Source organism: Microtus pennsylvanicus, chromosome 15 (assembly GCF_037038515.1).
Source record: "Microtus pennsylvanicus isolate mMicPen1 chromosome 15, mMicPen1.hap1, whole genome shotgun sequence".
Classification (NCBI taxonomy): Eukaryota; Metazoa; Chordata; class Mammalia; order Rodentia; family Cricetidae; genus Microtus; species Microtus pennsylvanicus.
The window spans coordinates 29,014,699-29,032,464 of NC_134593.1; the positions used below are offsets into that span (position 1 = coordinate 29,014,699).

Here is a 17,766-nt window from a genome sequence, read left to right on the forward strand (position 1 = left end):
CTGTCTCTTCTACTTCCTGGTCCCTCGGGAGGCAGAGACAGGGTTTCTCTGTGGTTTTGGAGCCTGTCCTGGAACTAGCTCTAGTAGACCAGGCTGGTCTCGAACTCACAGAGATCCGCCTGCAGGGACCAGGAAGTAGAAGAGACAGCTCGGAGCATGCTCGCCAAATTTATAGGCAGACATTAGCCCGAGGCGAACACGCCTCTTAAGGGGTGGGACTTATCCCTACACATATATATATATATATATATATATATATAAAACAAATTCAAGAAGAGGAGAAGGAGGAAGAAAGAAGAGGAGGAAGAAAAGGTAGAAGAAAGGAGGAGGAAGAGGCCTGACCATAGTAGCCACCTTCTGAGTCAGCTCCTCCAGGGGCAGAGGCTGGAACTCAAATGTCTTCTAACTGAGCAGTTGGACACGGAGGGCGCAGGCAGGTGTTCCTGCCACCAGCTCTATGTTGTCCAGTGTGAGCAGCTCGTCTGCAGGCAGCATGGGGCAGGTGGCCAGTGAACTCAGGCTTTCCTTGGTGGTACAAATAGTGTTCTAAACGGTATAGCAGCACAGATTTATCTTCTGTTACTAGGGTGACAGTCATAGTATTAGGCAGAGTATGAAGGGCAGGCAAACTATTGAGTATTATGAGGTTTTATAATCGTGGACATATCCATGACTTGAAAACTACAATAAAAATACCATGATACTTAAAAAAAAAAAAAGGTGGTGACTCACAGCTGTGCTCCTGGGCTTCAGGAAAGGAATTGGATGATTTTAGCTCCTCCCACAAAACTTCTAGAAAGTTTTCCATTAACCGAGGAGCTCGAGCAGACAGGTCCCCCCAAGTAGGATGCTGTAGGACGGGAATTCAGAGAACTTTTCTGAGCTGAGGAAACAGCTCTTCCTGGATTTTGAGAAGCCGCGGGATCCAGAATCAGCGCAACCCTTACTCCAAGAAGTCTCCTTTAAGCTGCGCTTTCAGCCTCTGCGGCCTGGGCAGGTCGCAGCCCAGGTCTCAGGCCACTCCCGGGTCGCAGACCTCGGCCTAGGGTCCCAAAGATGCGCAAGTTACCAGCCGCCGCCGTCCTGCTACTGGTGAGTATCGCCCGGGGAGAGCGCCGCGCCCGCTGAGAGCGCCATGCCCGCTGAGAGCGCCATGCCGGGTCCCAGAGCAGGAAGCAGTGAACTGCGCAAAGTGCCTGCATCTGGAGCGCACGTGCCCTATGGGCGCGCCGGGTGGAAGGAGGTCTGACATTTTTGGGGGACACCACTGTGGAGGAATGAGAACTCGACGGTGAAAGGTGGAAGGTCCGATGGTTGGGTGGCGGTGGGGAACCCCAAGATGGGGTCAGGCAGGGTGTGGAAGAGGTGGGCGGAGGACTCTTGATTGGGGAGGATATGACAAGGCTGCGCTCCGCTGGGGGGAGGATGGTAAGTGAGGGAACCCAAAGGTGGAAGGAAGGATCTGATGTTAGGTGGGAGACTGGGCCCAGGCGGAGGGGAGAAAGACCAAGGCGGGCGGGGGTGGGGGGGCGGCGCAGAGAGGTGGGAAGAAAGGACCCAGCCAACTCAGTGAAACTCACCAGAGCACCATACCTGGGACTAGCTGGGGTAGGGGAAAAGAACCCGGTTATCCTGCAGAACCCACGGGGCAGAAAGAATTTAGAAACTGGCTGGAGGGTTGACCCTGCCTAGCTGCTGGAGCGGGCCTCTGACACCTCTCTTCTCAAGGCTAGGAGAGAAAAGTGCCTGATTTTGACTTTAGCTGCAAGAACGTGCGAGCTCATTTACAGTGTGACACCATTGTTTATTTGGCTCAGCAATTTATTGATTTAAAAGGAGTAAAAGGGCCCGTAGGGCAAGAATCTGGGCTTTTGCTGTCTGCTAGCACGAGATTACTGAGGGGAATTCCAGTTCCTTGGAGTCCACCAATTCTAATTTCTAATTGTCAGAGAGTCACACAGTGTCTCTTTAGACACACACACATTTATATTCATTGTTGCGAGGCTGGTTACAGTGCTCCACCTTCTGTTTTAATACTTCACTGTTGAGGTGGAACATGCCTATGTCTGAAAAAAGAATAAAAGTAGGAACCAAGGTTAGGACATGTTCGCTTAGTGCCAGGCAGCCCTGCGTAAGAACCATGTCTTCTGTACTCTTCAGCTACTTTTGGTGCTACTTTTTTAGCTACTTGGAAAAGAAAAGGAAGGAAGGAAGGACGGAGGGAAGGAAGGAAGGAAGGAGAAGAGAAGCAGAGCAATGGTTGCCAGCATGGAAATGTGGATGAAGGAGCAAGCGGTTTGCTATTTTAACGGGTACCGACTTTCAGTTTTGCAAGATGAAAAGAATTCTGGATTTGTTTACATGACAATGTGAATGCTGGCCTAGATGTAGATGTATGTATACGTAAATGCATTTTTAAAAAACTCTCTGTGAGCAGAAAAAAATAACGACATCTTGAATTTTCCAGGAAAATGGATGGAGCTAGAAAACATTATTTTGAGTGAGGTAACCCAGACACAGAAAGACAATTATCACATGTACTCACTCATAGGTGTTTTTTAAACATAAAGCAAAGAAAACCAGCCTACAAACCACAATCCCAGAGAACTTAGACAACAATGAGGACCCTAAGAGAGACTTGCATAGATATAATCTACATGGGAAGTAGAAAAAGACAAGATCTCCTGAGTAAATTGGGAGCATGGGGATCCTGGGGGAGGGTTGAAGGGAAGGGCAGAAACAGGGAGGGGAGCAGAGAAAATAGTAGAGCTCAATAAAAATCAATTTTAAAAAAGCCTCAGTGTGTGTGCACATTCAATGAGTTTGTGTGAGGGCAGCCTCCCGTGTCAGCCCTTACCTACCTCTTTGAGGCAGGATCTCTCTTGTTCTCCATTGAGTATGCTGCTTGCTGTCCCATGAGCTTCTAGGGGTTCTCCATCTCCTCCTCCCATTTAGAGCCAGGAACCCTGGGATTTCAGATGGGTGCCATTGTTGCTTGGCTTTATATGAGTTTTGGGAATCTGAGTCCAGGTCCTCATGTTTGTGTGGCAAGTGTATTATCTGCTGAACCATCTCCTCGGTTCTTAACTGCATTTTAAAAACCTCTCTCTTCCCCCCTTCCCCCCCCCCGTGTGTGTGTGTGTGTGTGTGTGTGTGTGTGTGTGTGTGTGAGAGAGAGAGAGAGAGAGAGAGAGAGAGAGAGAGAGAGAAGAGTCACTCATATGATTAAGTAGTTACATGGGAAACAAGACAGTATATTAGAGGATGCGTGTCATTTCTAGTTGACAAAATGTAATTTTTAAAGGCTTTGCTCTAATTTTCTACTATACAAATACAAACTTAACTTGTTTCAACAGGAAAGAATAAAAGAGAGAAGAGGAGTTCAAGTTTCTAGGACTTGGGCAGCTACAAGGAAAAAAGAGGAATAGGAACACAGAAGTACTGGACAGTTTAGAAGGGAGGGAGGCCTGAGATCCATGTACTTTTACAAGCTGGAGGGAAGGGAATGTGAGATGGCCCCTTGTTGGTGAGGACCGCAGCCACTAAAGGCAGTTCCTTCTTTGTTTCTACAGAGCATCTTCTGCGGAGTGCTAGCCAAGTCAGTCCGTCATCACCCAGCTGACCTCCAGAATGTGCAGCAGAGCTCATCAGAAGGAAAATGTCAACCAGGTGCATTCTAGATTGATTGCCAGTCTTTGGCCATGACCCCTCCCCTCCACAGCTCCATATTCTTTCAGTCTTCTGGTCTTTTCAGTTCCGATTTCCTTTATGCCATAGATATTGATATTTTCTAAATCCAAGGTCATGAAGATTTATCTTCATGTTTTCTATGAGTTTGGGAATTTCTATGCTTCTATTTAGGTGTTTATATGCAGTATCAGGTAAGGGTCCAGTTTCCCTTTTATATTGGGCTATCCAGTGCCTTTCTCTTTTCTTTCTTTCCTTTCTTTTTTCTTCTCTATCTAACCCAGGGCCTCACTGATGCCAGATGAGCACATTACCATAGACCTGGAGCCCCAGCTCTGCTACTCAGTTACTGTCCACTCATTGCACTGTGTGATTTCTGGGGATGCTACAGTCATGGAACCGTACAAACCAGCTGTGTTCGCATTCTCTTCACACATCTTAACTTTCCTTGGAACCTTAGGTGGCTCCCAGCCTGGTCCTATACCGGAATTATCAAGGTCGGAGTCTGAGTTCTGGAAGTCCTAGCAAGGCAGGCTCTACCATCATCCTCAGTAATTTTGCCAATCAAAAGAGTCATTGATTGATACCGGAAGTTAGAAGAAAGGAGATTTTTCCATTGTGGCCATAGTGGAAACAGACAGAGGATCTATGTGACCCCCCCACCCATCTTTGCCATGAAGTCTAGGATTAAGTTTTATGTTACTTTATTTTCATATTTTTTAATGATTTGTTTATTTTTATGTACATTGGTGTTTTTGCCTGAATGTATCTCTATGCAAGGGTGCCAAATCCCCTGGAACTGGAGTTACACACAGCTGTGAGCTGCCATGTAGGTGCTGGGAATTGAACCTGGCTCCTCTGGAAGAGCAACCAGTGCTCTTAACCACTGAGCCATCTCTCCAACTACCAGAATTATTGACCCATTCCTGTTTTGGCCCCATTCAGTCCTGCAAGGTGGTCTGACAAGTTGCAAATCTCTTTCCTTCCAAGTTCCTGTCTCCACCCAGCCATGGGTTTCATCCTTCTTCTTTCCCCAGTACAAGATTTTCAGTTTGTTGGACCGCGGTGTCTCAATAGTTGTATAGTCTAAGGTAGAGGTCACAAGTATCTCTTTAGAGTGGCCCCATTCATTACAACCTTGCAGGCTCTGGCTGCTCCCTATGCCCGTGAGCACCACTGCAGAGGTAAGCTTCCTAAAGAAGCTGCCAAGCTGCCTCCAGGCCTTGGACCTTGCCCGGGCAGCACAATAGAGCCAACCTGTTGGGCAGGTGCAGGTGAGAGAGCCCTGAAACTGTGAACATCTGTCTTGTGGCAGCATAGGCAGGGCGGGGTGGGCAGAGAAAATGCTCTGTAGACAAGCCCACAGTCAAATTTCTCAATTGCGACCCCAACTTCCCAGGTCTGTCTACCTAGGACACAGGTCTTCCCTGCAGCTCCGGAAGTCCTGAAGTTCCCTTCACCATCTTTCTTTCCCTCCTCAGGGTCCTACCTGTCAGATGAGGATGGTTGCGTGCCCTGCATGGAAGGTATAGAGTATACCAGCCACGCCAACAGTCTGCCTTCGTGCATAAAGTGCAGCATCTGTCCGGCAGGTACAGAACAAAGGGGCTATTTCCCAAAAGTGCGGTCTGGGGAGGTGGGACTCACAACTGCTGTGGACTCAGAAATCTCAATTCCAGCCCAATTTGCTCTTTATCCCACCGTGTTCTCCACCTGTCCATAATTCAATGGGACAAAAATTAAAAATAAAAAACCAAAAACCCTGGATAATTAATTTGTGCTGTGTTTTAGGAATCGTTGGGACCATCAGTGGAGAATAAAGTAGAAACTAATCTGCCACTGTGGAGAGCAGGGCCTGGTACCCCCAGATGCATTATGGGGCAGCTGCCACTGCGGCACCACTCACTACATATAACTTGGCGAACAGGAAGCGCCCTGGTGCAGGCTGCGCCAGGACTTGTCCTGAGGAGTGGTGGGGCTCCACAGGGCACACGATGTTAGAAATGGACCTTGAAGGATAGATACAGGATTTTAAGTGGACCAGGGAGATCTCAGCCAGAGTTCCAGCGCTGAGGAGGAAAGAGCCCTGCATATTTGGAATAGGGCATTCATCCCATTCTGGGTCCAGCATGAGTCCCTTCAACTCTGCAATGGGTTTGCTGCCCAGTAGAAAAATCTTGAGTTACCATGGTAGTCCCCTGCTTTGCATTTTCTAGAAGTTGAAGTCAAAAGTGTGGGTCATGGGATGTAACACCCGCTTCAAAAGGAAAAGAGCCACAGAGAGTCTCCCCACTGTCCCTGTGGTCAGTCTCCAGCTATGAGTGATGTGTTATGATGTATCCTTGCCCTAGGGATGCATCAGCTTTTTTCGTAATATTGGCTGCTTTCCAGTCCTCTGAGACCTGAGACCACTCCTTCTAGAACCTTCCACAGAAACTTCAACGGGTTTTCATCTTTCCTGCTGTGGGCCTGCTAAAGTGTGGAGGTCTTAGGCTATTGTTTTAGTTTCGTTTCCTGTTTGCTGAGACAAAAGCTCTGTCAAAAGCCAAAGGAAGAGAGGGTTGAACTGGCCCACAGTTCATCCATCCATCATTGCAGTGAGGTCAAAGTGGGCAGGAGATTGAAGCAGCTGCTCAACTCCAGTTTTCATAATAATAGATATGTGTGCTCAGATCACTTTCTCCTGTTTATATAGTTCAGGAACCTAGTCCAAGAATGGTAGCTCCCAGTGTGTAGGAATCTTCCCACCTAATTAGTGTAACCAAGATAATATCTCCACAGACACGCCCAGAGGCTGTCTCCCAGCTGATCCTAGATCTTATCAAATAACAAAGGAGCTTAACCATCTTAGTCTGTAACAAAGAAAGGAATGGCTGAGTGGGGGCCTGCTGGGTTCCCAGCTGGCTCTAGACTAGGCTCTCCTCTTCTAGGTTCTGAGCTCTTGGTAGGTGTGAGCACTCCATCCCTGCTTCTTCAAACTTCTCCTGTTTTCAGGAGCTGGAAGAGTGCCCTCTGTACATCCCTTGCTCCTGTCCTGATGATCTAAATGAACATTCCTCCCAAATCCGATGCATGAGGTCATGAATGGTGTTCCTTTGGTTTAACTCTGAGTACTCAAATATGCTTCTGGGAGCCATTGTCTGCATGCCCTGGCTGTGGTGTAATAGGAACAGGTCCTCATTATTACTTCCTATGTTCAGTGGAGCTGAAACAGAAGGAACTGTGTCAGAAGGAAGTGTTACCATGATAACCAAGAAACCTCATCCCTCAAACTCTTACAGGTGAAGATGAAATAGCGAGATGCAACTCCACCCAGGACACCAAGTGTCAGTGCAAACCAGGCACCTTTAAAGATGAAAACTCTCCTGAGTTCTGCCAGAAGTGCTTCGAGTAAGTCACTGGGCCCTGGAACTTTTACAAGCCCAGGAAACCCCAGAAAGCTCAAGCTTCCTTGTATCCTTTTCTTTCCTTCCGGCTCCATGGAGAACCCACGCTACAAGGTGTTAGGATTCCCGCATTATAGTGGCCCTGTGCCCCCCTGACAGCGGTATCCCCAAACATTTGGGGTCTTCTGAGCCCGCTGTGGTCTCTCCACATCCAACAGTAAATCTCTCCGTGTTCCTGTCCCCCACCACAAATCCCTTCAATTTTCCACCCGTTCTTTTCCCTTGGCCAGATAATTTGTCTCCTCTCCATAGAATATAGGAAGAGAGTGAGTAGCATACAGCCTGGCTTGTATTTATTTACACCACCTCAGAATTCTTGAGATGCCCAGGAAGACGGAGGTGCTGCAAGCCCTTAAAAACACATAATGAGGCTCTGTGTGTGTGGCCTCCTCAGGGGTTCTCAGAGGCACCTGAGCCCACTCAGCTAGCCTCACCCCCAGGACCCTGTCCTCTCAGTAACCCTTGTCTCAACTTCAGGAGTTTGAGGGAAAATAATTCATTTACTCTTCCCTGACTACCTGGTACAAAGGTCTGCTTATTGAAGGCTGATAAAGGGACATGGCTCAGCGGTGACCACACAGGCCCTTTCTTAATTTAGGATCTCCCTGTGGCCCAGAGCCGCTCAGCACAAACTCTGCAGAAAAGGCAGAAAGGTTGCCACCATGCCTACAGAAAGTTCCCCCAAAGACTACACTGTGTTTCCGGATGTAGGGACAAATTTGGAGCCTGTCCTTCCTTTACTACCATCTCTGGGACACTGGGCAGAGTGGGTGGCTCCCCTTCACCACGTCTGACCAGCAGCTTTCTCACAGAATCTTATTGTTCCTTGTTGTGCCCAGGTGCACCGTTGAAGAATCTGAAAAGACTTCCTGTACCCCGAAAACAAACCGGATTTGTGTCCCAAAAGACTCTCAACTCAACTTAGGCCTCATCATAGGGCTCATAGTGGCGGGGCTGCTGCTGCTGCTTTTTCTTGCATGTGTAGTTGTCTGGAAATCTGGGACATGGGGGCGAACATTGCAGTTGGTGAAAAGAGCCTATCCAGGTGAGTGTTGGCTGTGGTGGGTCCATTGGACACCAAATCTAAGTCTCTCTACCTGCTCTTCTCCTTCAGAATTGCCCTCCCTGTGTCCTGAACTCCATTTTCCTTGAAGCCTAGACTGCTCTTTTGCTCCTGCAATTGATATACCATCTCCCACTTCCCCCAAACCACAAAAGCCCGGAATCTTACCAGTCTATCTCATTGATGGTTCCCTTGCTCTTTTAAACGAATCTGAGAGAGTAGACATTAACTCCTCAACTGAGGATAAAGGTCAGGACAGGAGAGTTCCAGGGACAGCTCTGGTTACTGCAGAACCAGAGATTGTGTGTGTGTGTGTGTGTGTGTGTGTGTGTGTTATTTCCCTTCAGTTTCTCCCCAGCTGCCTCCTTGGCCTGAGGGTAGCCCCAAGCAAGAATGACCCCTCCCAATCCAGTGTTGGAATGTCTTGCTCACTCTACTCAGATTAAAAAATAAAAAAGGCCTAGATTCCCCTGCCCACTCACTATGGCAACCTCCTTTTCTTCTAGGCCGTGAACAGCACTCTGAAAATTCTGTGCCTCTCACGGAACTGCGGACATCCAACCCGGAAAATGACTCTCCTGCAATGAAGGCCACAGAGGTTGTAGCTCTGCTGAGAAGCAGAGTTTTTTTTTTTTAATTTTCATTTTTAATTTTATGCATATGAGTGTTTATCTACATGCATGTCTGTGTGTCACATGCATGCCTGCTGATCATGGAGGCAAAAAGAGGACATTGAATCCTCTTGAACTAAAGTTTACAGCCAGTTGAGTTCTGGGAATCAATCCCAGGTCCTCTGGAAGAGCTGCCAGTGCTCTTAACCACTGAGCCATCTCCCCAGCCCTGAGAAACAGGGTGATTGAGGGGCTGCACAGCTCAAGGAGAAGGGTACATCTCCACCTGTCCTGGGTTGCTGTCCTGGCTCACTAAAGTGATTGAGGCTCAGAGTCCTCTTTCACGCAGGTGGCTATTTTGAGCTTCCACAGGCCTCAGACCATGTTGCAACTCTGTCTGCTTCTGCGGATGGGGTCAGGCGGGAATGTGACCTCCTTGGCACGGTAGTAAGAGCACGAATATCCAGCAGCAGATCATGGCCGCACTGAGATGGGTGGGACCCTGCACAGGGCCTTGGGTGTGGGCTCCTGAGTGGCTTCTTTCCCTTCTCAAAGCCATTTCCACACACTTGGGTCCCTCAGGAGGATCTGCAGTTCAGGGAGATGGTCACGCTGCGCCCCTAAGCAGCAGAGAATGGCCGTCCGCTCTTTTTGAGCATATTTTGGACAGACAATGGCTGGGATAGGAGTCCCTGGAGACAGTGCTGGTTTGTTGACAACGTGGCCGTTGTCATCAGATCCTCTGGTCCAGGGGATGTAGAGACAGGGTGACAATGGACAGGATGCACATGGCCTAAGTGTGGTGGCTGAGCCATTCTGAAGAATATGCTGAGTATCTGTGCTATCCATGTTGTGTCCTCAGAGCCTGGGGCAACATGGACATGGAGCAGATACTGTGGCCAAGAGGGGCTAAGTTCTTGGGTTTGATTTTCGTTTGACATATTAGCGCCTTACACATGCTAAACTTCACGGCTGAGCTACACCCTCAGTGACTTTGCAAAAGTGTTTTATTGAGACAATAGATCCCTAAGTTGCCCAGGCTGGCCTCAGCTTTGCCCTTCTGTCTGAGCCTCCAGAGTAGTTTTAAGCATTTTCACATATGTTATCCTAATGTTATTAAGAACTTTTTAAGGAAAAAAATGCTTCCTATGTAAGTATTTTCTCTCATGTGGGTAATAGGTCTCTAGTTTCTTATATTACACATGTATGCTCGTATGTGTATACATGTATGTAGGCATTAGCATGTGGAGGCCAGAGTTCTTGGTCAAATGTTTTCCTCACTTCTCTTCTTCACCTCGCTATGTTCTGAGACAGGATCTTTCCCTGGATCTGGAACTCACTAGCTGAAGTGGCAGGTCAGCAGGCCTCAGGGATTCCCTGGTCCTCACCTTCCTGATGCTTGAATCATAAGTGCAGGCAGCCATGCACATCTACCCCTCCACATAAACTTTTTAAATATTATGTTAGGTGTATGAGCGATTTGCGCGAATATATGTATGTGCACCCTGTGTGTTTTCAGAGCATAAGGGGTCATAAGAGGGTGTCTAATCCTCTGGAACTCTCTGCCTTGGCTTCATGGCATATTAGGCATCGGGACTCAGGCCTCATATTTCTGCGGCAAGCACTTTACTCACTGAGCCATCTCCGCAGCCCCCATGTTCCTAATTTTTATCCTTCAGTTTGTTCTAATATTTCATTTTGAACTGTTAAAATCAACAGATCATTTGCTTCCCGTTACTCATAGGCTCCCCAAACCCTTCCCCCAAAATAAGATGAGCCTCTGATTTCTTGGGGAGATTTTTTTCCCTGCTGCCTCCACTTTTCACATATTTCTGTGTCATCTGGATGGAGTTTATCTTGTGATGTGATATTGTTCCCAGTCACCATGTGACTCTTTCAATTCCATTTAAATATTGAGCCCCCCATTCCCCTGGTCCCTCTCCACTCACGAGTCAGATGTCCGTCTTGACAGTGGCTTCCTTCCTCCTGGACCAGTCTGTTTCACTTTTACAACTCTGTTCAGCTTTTATTTTATAAAGAGGAAGGGAAATACATTTGAAAACAGCCAGTAGCCCCTCCGCTTAAGTGACAGGATGCAAACTTGCAGGAAGGGGCTCAGTGAGTACTAAGAAGACCACACAGCTCACCCCATCCTGAGCTCTGCTCAGCCCCCTCATCCGACTGAGAGATTAGCATAATTTCATTTGCTTCAGATCTTTTCTTTAAACTCTTAATTTTTTTTATTTATTATGTATACAATATTCCATCTGCATGTATGCCTGCAGGCCAGAAGAGGGTAGCGGACCTCATTACAGATGATGTGGTGGGTGGGAATTGAACTTAGGACCTTTGGAAGAGCAGGCAGTGCTCTTAACCGCTGAGCCATCTCTCCAGCTTTTACACTGCATCCAAATCATCACATGAAAGACTCACAGACATACACACAATGGTCAGTGGCCCATGAAGTTTTCTGATGTATTAAAATAAGCAGATATTTATTTTTTCCAACTTTGTCAGTTTACCCAGATACAATTTAGAATTCATTCATAAGGGTTTTTTTCATGACCAAAACAATAATTGAAATTTGTGTTGAATTTGTCTTAAATATTAAAAGGAGCCATGAAAAAGATTGTTTAGGGCTAAAAGAACCTGCCACGAAAGCCTGATGCCCTAAATTTGACCAGTGGAACCCACAAAAAGCCAGATGTTAGTTCAGATCTCTAACCTCGTTACTCATACAGCAAGATTAGAGATGGAGACCGGAGAAGCCCAGAAACCCGTGGGCTAGCTATCCTGAAATATGCAATATGGCAGAAATGAGAGAGATTTTCCCTCAGTAAGGTGGAAGGCGAGAACTGGCTTCCAAGAGTTGTTCTCTGACCTCTATACGTACACTGTGGGACACAGGCACCTGCACACACGCACATACACGAACACATGGTAATAAATTTTAATTAAATATAAAAACTAATCTAGTAGGTGTTGAGAACTTGTAAATACTCAATTTTTAAAAACAATTTACTTTATGTATTTATGCACCCATGGTGCCTGCAGAAGCCAGAGTGGGGGCATTGGATCCGGGAGCTGGAGTTACAGGCATTTGTGAGGTGCCTGATGTAGATGCTGGGACTGAACTCTGGTTCTTGTTTAGGGTAGTAAGTGCTATTAACTGCTGAGTCATCTCTTCAGCCTCTTATTCAATATTTTTTCTTATCACAGGAGGCAACATTTTTAGACAAGATTTTTTTTCTTAAAATAGCTAAGTTTTATGTTTTTCTAGAGACATGTGATCCTATTTCTTGACAGCGCTGTGTTCTGTGTGTTTGTTTTGTCATCTTTATAAGTTGGGTCTTTGTCTTAGTGTCTTTTCCTGTTGTGATGAGTGACCCTGAGAAAGAGAAAAGGCCTATTTCAGCTCACAGCTCTAGGTTACAGTCCGCCATCGCCGGAAGTCACAGCAGCAGGTGCCCAGGAGAAGGAGCTGCACTCTGTCCACAGTCAGAGTACAGTAGATGAATATTCACACTCAGCTCTCCCCTGGTTTTCATCCAGCTCATAGCCCAACTCGTAAAGTGGTACTGCCCTGGTTGAGGGTGGGTCTTCCCACTTTTGTTAACTAAGTTTAGACAATTCCTCATGAAGATTCTTCCCAGGGGGCTCTAGACTGTGTCACGTTGACTCAAACCATCACCATTCTCTTAGTTCCATTTTGAAATTTACTGTTTCTACTCTGTTTTAAAACATTCACACAAAGTTATGTTCATCTCTTAGTATTATTTAAACTTTGATTTTTAAACATAGAGACGTCCAAAACAGTGACTTTTTCCCTTCTCCCTCCTAAGGATCCTACCTCTTGGTTGGTTTGTGTTGTGTGTTTTCCCCCTCCCACTGTGTTCTGGAGAGTTATTAGGAGGATGGGGTGTGGCTTAGAGCAGAGTCTGTGCATTACATGTAGAGCTTTATGGGTTTGAACCCTAGCACCACAAAACGAAACAAACGAAAAACAGTAGTTAGAAAAAGGGGCATGGTTTTGGTCTTGGTTGGACCTGTTGATTTCCAATGTGTTACCGTTGTGAATGACACTGACTGTTTGATATAGACATTTCCTTCATTATTGATGTTTCTGAAGAACCAGTCTGTCTCCATTTTTTTTAAAGATTTTAGATATTTATTATGACATACTGTTCTGCCTGCGTGTATGCTTGCACACCAAAAGAAGGCACCAGATCTCATTACAGATGGTTGTGAGCCACCATGTGCTTGCTGGGAATTGAACTCAGGACATCTGGAAGAGTAGTCATTGGTCTTAACCTCTGTGCCATCTTACAGTAAAGTTGTCTTTAGGTTCATTCCGGTTTATGATTAAACCTCGGTTTCACAAGGACTGGGCTATGCCCCACCTGTAACCTCAACTACAAATGGCTCTGTACTGCCTGTTCTAGGAATGGTAATCATGTCTCTGTTTCAAAAGGTTGTATGACCGCCTGTGACTACCAGTTGTTATGACTACCTTGTTATGCCCAGCTTACAACCGTGTCTTTGTTTCAGGAGTCCGTGTAGGACTAACTTGTTATGCTCATGTTCTGCCCCTATAAACCCACCTATTTTGTCTGCCAAATCCCCCATTTGGAAACCCCCTACTCTGATTTCTGTAAAGCTTTGTCTCCCTCACATCCAGTGCTGAGCTCTCAAACTCAGTGTTAGGATGAGGCAGCCTGTTTACACAAATAAAAAAGCTTACTTTAATTAGGTCAGTGATCTTTTTCCTCCCATCTTTGGATTAACAGTATTCTTTGGTTCCAAGATGGTCTTGTTTGTTTATTTGTTTGTTTCATGGCAGGGTTTCTCTAGCTTTGGAGCCTGTCTGGGAACTAGCGCTTATAGACCAGGCTGGCCTCGAACTCACAGAGATCTGCCTGCCTCTGCCTCCCCAGTGATGGGATTAAAGGCATGTTTTACCACTACCCAGCTCCAAGTTGTTTTTTAAAAGCCAAATTTAGGGACTGGAGAGTTAACTCAGCAGTTGAAAGTGTTTGCTGCTCTTCAGAGGACCTGGGTTCAGTTCCCACCACCTGCACTGTGTGGCTCACAACTGCCTATAATTCTATTTCCAGAGTACCTAACATCTTCTTCTGGCCTCCGCAGCTCCCTCTCTCATACACATGACAGATATCCACATAGACCCACATAAACATAAATTTTAAAAACCTCTTAAATGGTCAAATTTCATATTCGGTTGTACCAAATACTTTGCCAGCCCCATGCTATTAATGTTTTCATTTCCATACTTAGACAGTTGATGTAAGTGTTGATATTATTGATTAAAACACCTGTAAGGCCTTGAGACAAACCTGACCTTGGATTTTGCAAAGCTCTCTTTGTAGTCTCCAACTGAGCTTTTAAAAGAAGCGTGGGGCAGAGATGTTGGCCCGAAGGGAATACCCAGAGGATGGGGCACTACTCAGTCTTGACTAGGCTTATATGGGTGTCCACTTGTCACAGAACACTTGAGGTGAGCATTTATGCCACACTAGGCCACCAACATCAAGCACCTTCAAGCAACAGAGACAGGAAGCTAATCTTAGAGGGGCAGTCTTGTAAGTCTGGGAATCAGGATCAGGTTTGGGCCCCAGGTCTCCTGACTCTGACCAGGGTGCCTCTGCTGTATGTTTACAGGAATCCGAGGAAGCTCCGGATTCTCCAACAGAAGCTGAGTCTCTAGTTCCGGCAAATGGAATCGACCCAATTGATGGTGAGTGTTTTGTATGAGGCAACAATAGCAAGCAGCCCAGGGAATAGGACAAGTATTCCAACTGTCATTCCCATGGCAGTGCTCTGCCGAGATAACTAATGATGGGCGCAAAGCCTAAACTGTTGCCACTGGACTTAGAGGCCATTAATCCCCCTCTCCTCCCTTCTGTCTCCACTGGGACCAGTACCTCATATGGTATTGTTAGAATCTGTTTGTCCTTCTGCTGTCCCATCATCCCTCCCTTCTCTCTTGTAGTCTCCACTCCTGTCCCCACTAGGTCCTCCAGAATGGTGCACTGGCCTGTGTTAATACCCATGGTCCTTAGAGTAGAAGCTATTGGCAGGACCACACTTGGTTTGATGAGCTTTACTACAAATCACAAACCTGACTTCAGAGACATCATGCAAAACTAATGGAAGCCATCTCATGAATCATGTTTCAGATATCAACTACACGAACGAGTTGATGAATTTTATATGTATTGAGTCTAATCAAATGGCACTTGTTTCCTTTCATATTTCATTAGTTAGCTAGTAAGTTGGCTAGTTTTCCATTGGCTCTGGGAACAGAACTTAGGTCCTCTGCACGAGCAGTGTGAACCTTCAACCAGTGGGCTCTCTCGGCCCCCACACTCAGCACTGTAATGCGTGAGACCGAAGCCAGGGTTTGAGTACACTGGGTAAATACTCTACTCTTCCAGATAAGCTACACCTCTAAGCCTCCTGTCACTGGTTAAATAAGGCTGTTAGAATATGTCCTTGTGACTCCTGGAGCGAGTGTGACTCCTGTTCCTGCTCCTTGTGATTCTCAGGATGGAGGGAGACACATGGCATACACACTTCAGTTACATCATCCCAGCCCCAGAAGGGAGTTTCCAGTACTCAGCTACAGGTTCGAGTTTTCAGTCATCCTTTTGGACCATCTAGTAGCAGTGATGCAGCAGTGAGGGAGGCCAGCTTGCACGGAACGGTCCTCTGTCTCTCCGCTCTGTTCTTTCTGCTGAGGCGGACAGGGTTGCCCTCTACCCCATTCACCATGAATACAGCCTAAACAGCCTCCATTCCAGGAGATGCTATGCACCCACTCCACTGTGTCCCTCTGGGACTCATGCCACATGGTACTACCCTTCACACACACGCATGCATGCACACACATGCACACCCACACCTCTGTGCATCTTTGCTACTGGGCTATTGGGCAAAAGGATTCCTTCTTTTAAGGTACACTTAAAAAAATCTTTAAAAAAATTCACTTTGTATATATGGGTGTTTTGCCTGCATGGATGTGTAGGCACTGCTTACATGCCTAGTACCTTGAAGAGGCAGAAGATGTGTCAGATTTCCTGAAACCATAGCTGCAGGTGGTTGTGAGCCATCATGTGGGTATTGGGAATCAAACCCAAGTCCTCTGGTACAGCAATCAGTACTCTTAACAGCTGAGCCATCTCTCAAGCACCCAGCTTCTTGGTTGGCTTTGGGTGTGGTAAGACTCCAACACCATTCCTGTAATGGCAAGAGAGCCTTCTAGATCTGATTTAGGATCCTCCACCGTCTATGAGGGGCTTGCTGTTTACCTGTTCCCCATGTTTTCTGACATCCATCCCTGAAGCTAATCTTCAATTTCTGTCGGACCCTTGTGCCCATTAACTCCTAGGACAGCCTCCTGCGTCAGATGGACCTCACAGACAATGAGATTCAAGTGATCAGGGCTAAAACCCAGGCACCAGGAGAAGCTTTGCATCAAATTCTGCTGAAGAGGCTCAAGCAGATAGGTCAGAGTGCTTCCATCAACAATCTCTGGATGCCTTGAAAGCTGTGGAAGAGAGGTATGCCCTGGACACAATCAAAGACAACGTAGTGAAATCTGGAAAGTTCATTTATCAAAAAGCTACAGCGGAGCCAGGCAAGATGACACTCCCGCACTGAGGAGACAGAGGCAGGAGAATCTCTATGAGTTCAAGTGGTCTATATGGTGAACTCAGAACAGCCAGGATGGAGTGGAAACCTGTCTGAAAAGAAGATGTATCAGGCCTAATGTTACTGGAATTAATTTTAATTTAATTTAATTTTTCTGTTTTTTATCTGTTATTTATCTGTATTTATTATATCATATTATATTATATCATACTGGAAGCTAGACCCAGAACTGCATGAACACAAGGCAAGCATCTGAACACTAAAATGCATCTCCAGCATCCTGGCTGCCTTGGTTCCTGTCTTGAACTTCTAACTCCCAGGCATCCAGATTTCTCTCTTCCTCAAGTTGAGTTTGCTGGTTTAGACACATAGGGAACATAAAAAGCATTATCTGGGGTGACCCATTCCTCGCCCCGTTTCTGCCACTTGCTGGGGAATAAGTAGCATCCTGGCTCCAAGTGCCTCTGGGATCCCCGAGAAGCAACTTTTGTTTGGTCTCATGGCCTGGATTCTCCTTAGTTTGGGTTCCAGCCCTTCTTTACATATACTTAATCTGTCTAGGTGTGTATAACGATCTTTTAAACTTTACAACTTTATACTTCTGTTTGTTTTTGTCTTTTCATTCTGGGTACCAGACAACTATATAGGTATATATAAATACTAACATGTTTACAGGTAGGTGTCACCAAGTGCGTAGAGACTTGGGAACTGTATCCACACTGATGGAAATGGCTGGTCCATGATCTTGATTAGATTGAGAGGTGCTGGGCCAGGGAGATGACTCAGCAGATAAAGGTGCTTGCCACTGAGCCTGATGACCTAAGTTCTATCCCAGGAACCACATGATGGGAAGCGAGAACAGATTCCTTCCAGTTATCTTCTGGCTCATGATGTGGCATGAGCACGCACGCACGAATGCACACACATACATACATGCACAAACACACGCGCACACACACACACATACACACACATACACACACACGCACACACACGCACGCGCGCACACACACACACATGCACGCACGCACACACACACACATACACGCACGCACACATACACACAAACACGCACAAATACCTGCACACACACACGCACACACACAAACACGGACGCACACACATACACACATAGGCACGCACACACATGCACGTACACATACATACACGCTCACGCACACCACCAAATAAATAAATAAAGAAACAAACAAACATAGTTTTTGAAATCCAAATGGAGAGGTGCCTAGGAGATTGTAGTGCCCACACTGGGTTTGTTTGTAAGGGCCTTTCC

At 46.4% G+C, this 17,766-nt stretch overlaps 1 protein-coding gene across 1 annotated transcript; it reads left to right on the forward strand.

Annotated features, from left to right (window-relative positions):
* The first annotated feature begins 801 nt into the window (after window positions 1-801).
* LOC142835719 (tumor necrosis factor receptor superfamily member 10B-like) lies at window positions 802-16,490 on the forward strand. The gene is made up of 8 exons (XM_075949428.1): window positions 802-1,092; window positions 3,573-3,669; window positions 5,169-5,279; window positions 6,969-7,077; window positions 7,973-8,178; window positions 8,703-8,794; window positions 14,484-14,559; window positions 16,213-16,490. Exons 1-8 carry the CDS (start codon window positions 1,057-1,059, stop codon window positions 16,248-16,250), a joined length of 765 nt encoding a protein of 254 aa, XP_075805543.1. The 5' UTR covers window positions 802-1,056; the 3' UTR covers window positions 16,251-16,490.
* Window positions 16,491-17,766: the final 1,276 nt, after the last annotated feature.

Excerpts from the sequence above, each read along its gene's own strand:
- LOC142835719 (XM_075949428.1), top strand. The coding sequence starts at position 1,057 with ATGCGCAAGTTACCAGCCGCCGCCGTCCTGCTACTG. Across the intron at positions 7,078-7,972 it reads TTCTGCCAGAAGTGCTTCGA|GTGCACCGTTGAAGAATCTG; the intron begins GTAAGTCACTGG and ends TGTTGTGCCCAG. Across the intron at positions 8,179-8,702 it reads GGTGAAAAGAGCCTATCCAG|GCCGTGAACAGCACTCTGAA; the intron begins GTGAGTGTTGGC and ends CTTTTCTTCTAG.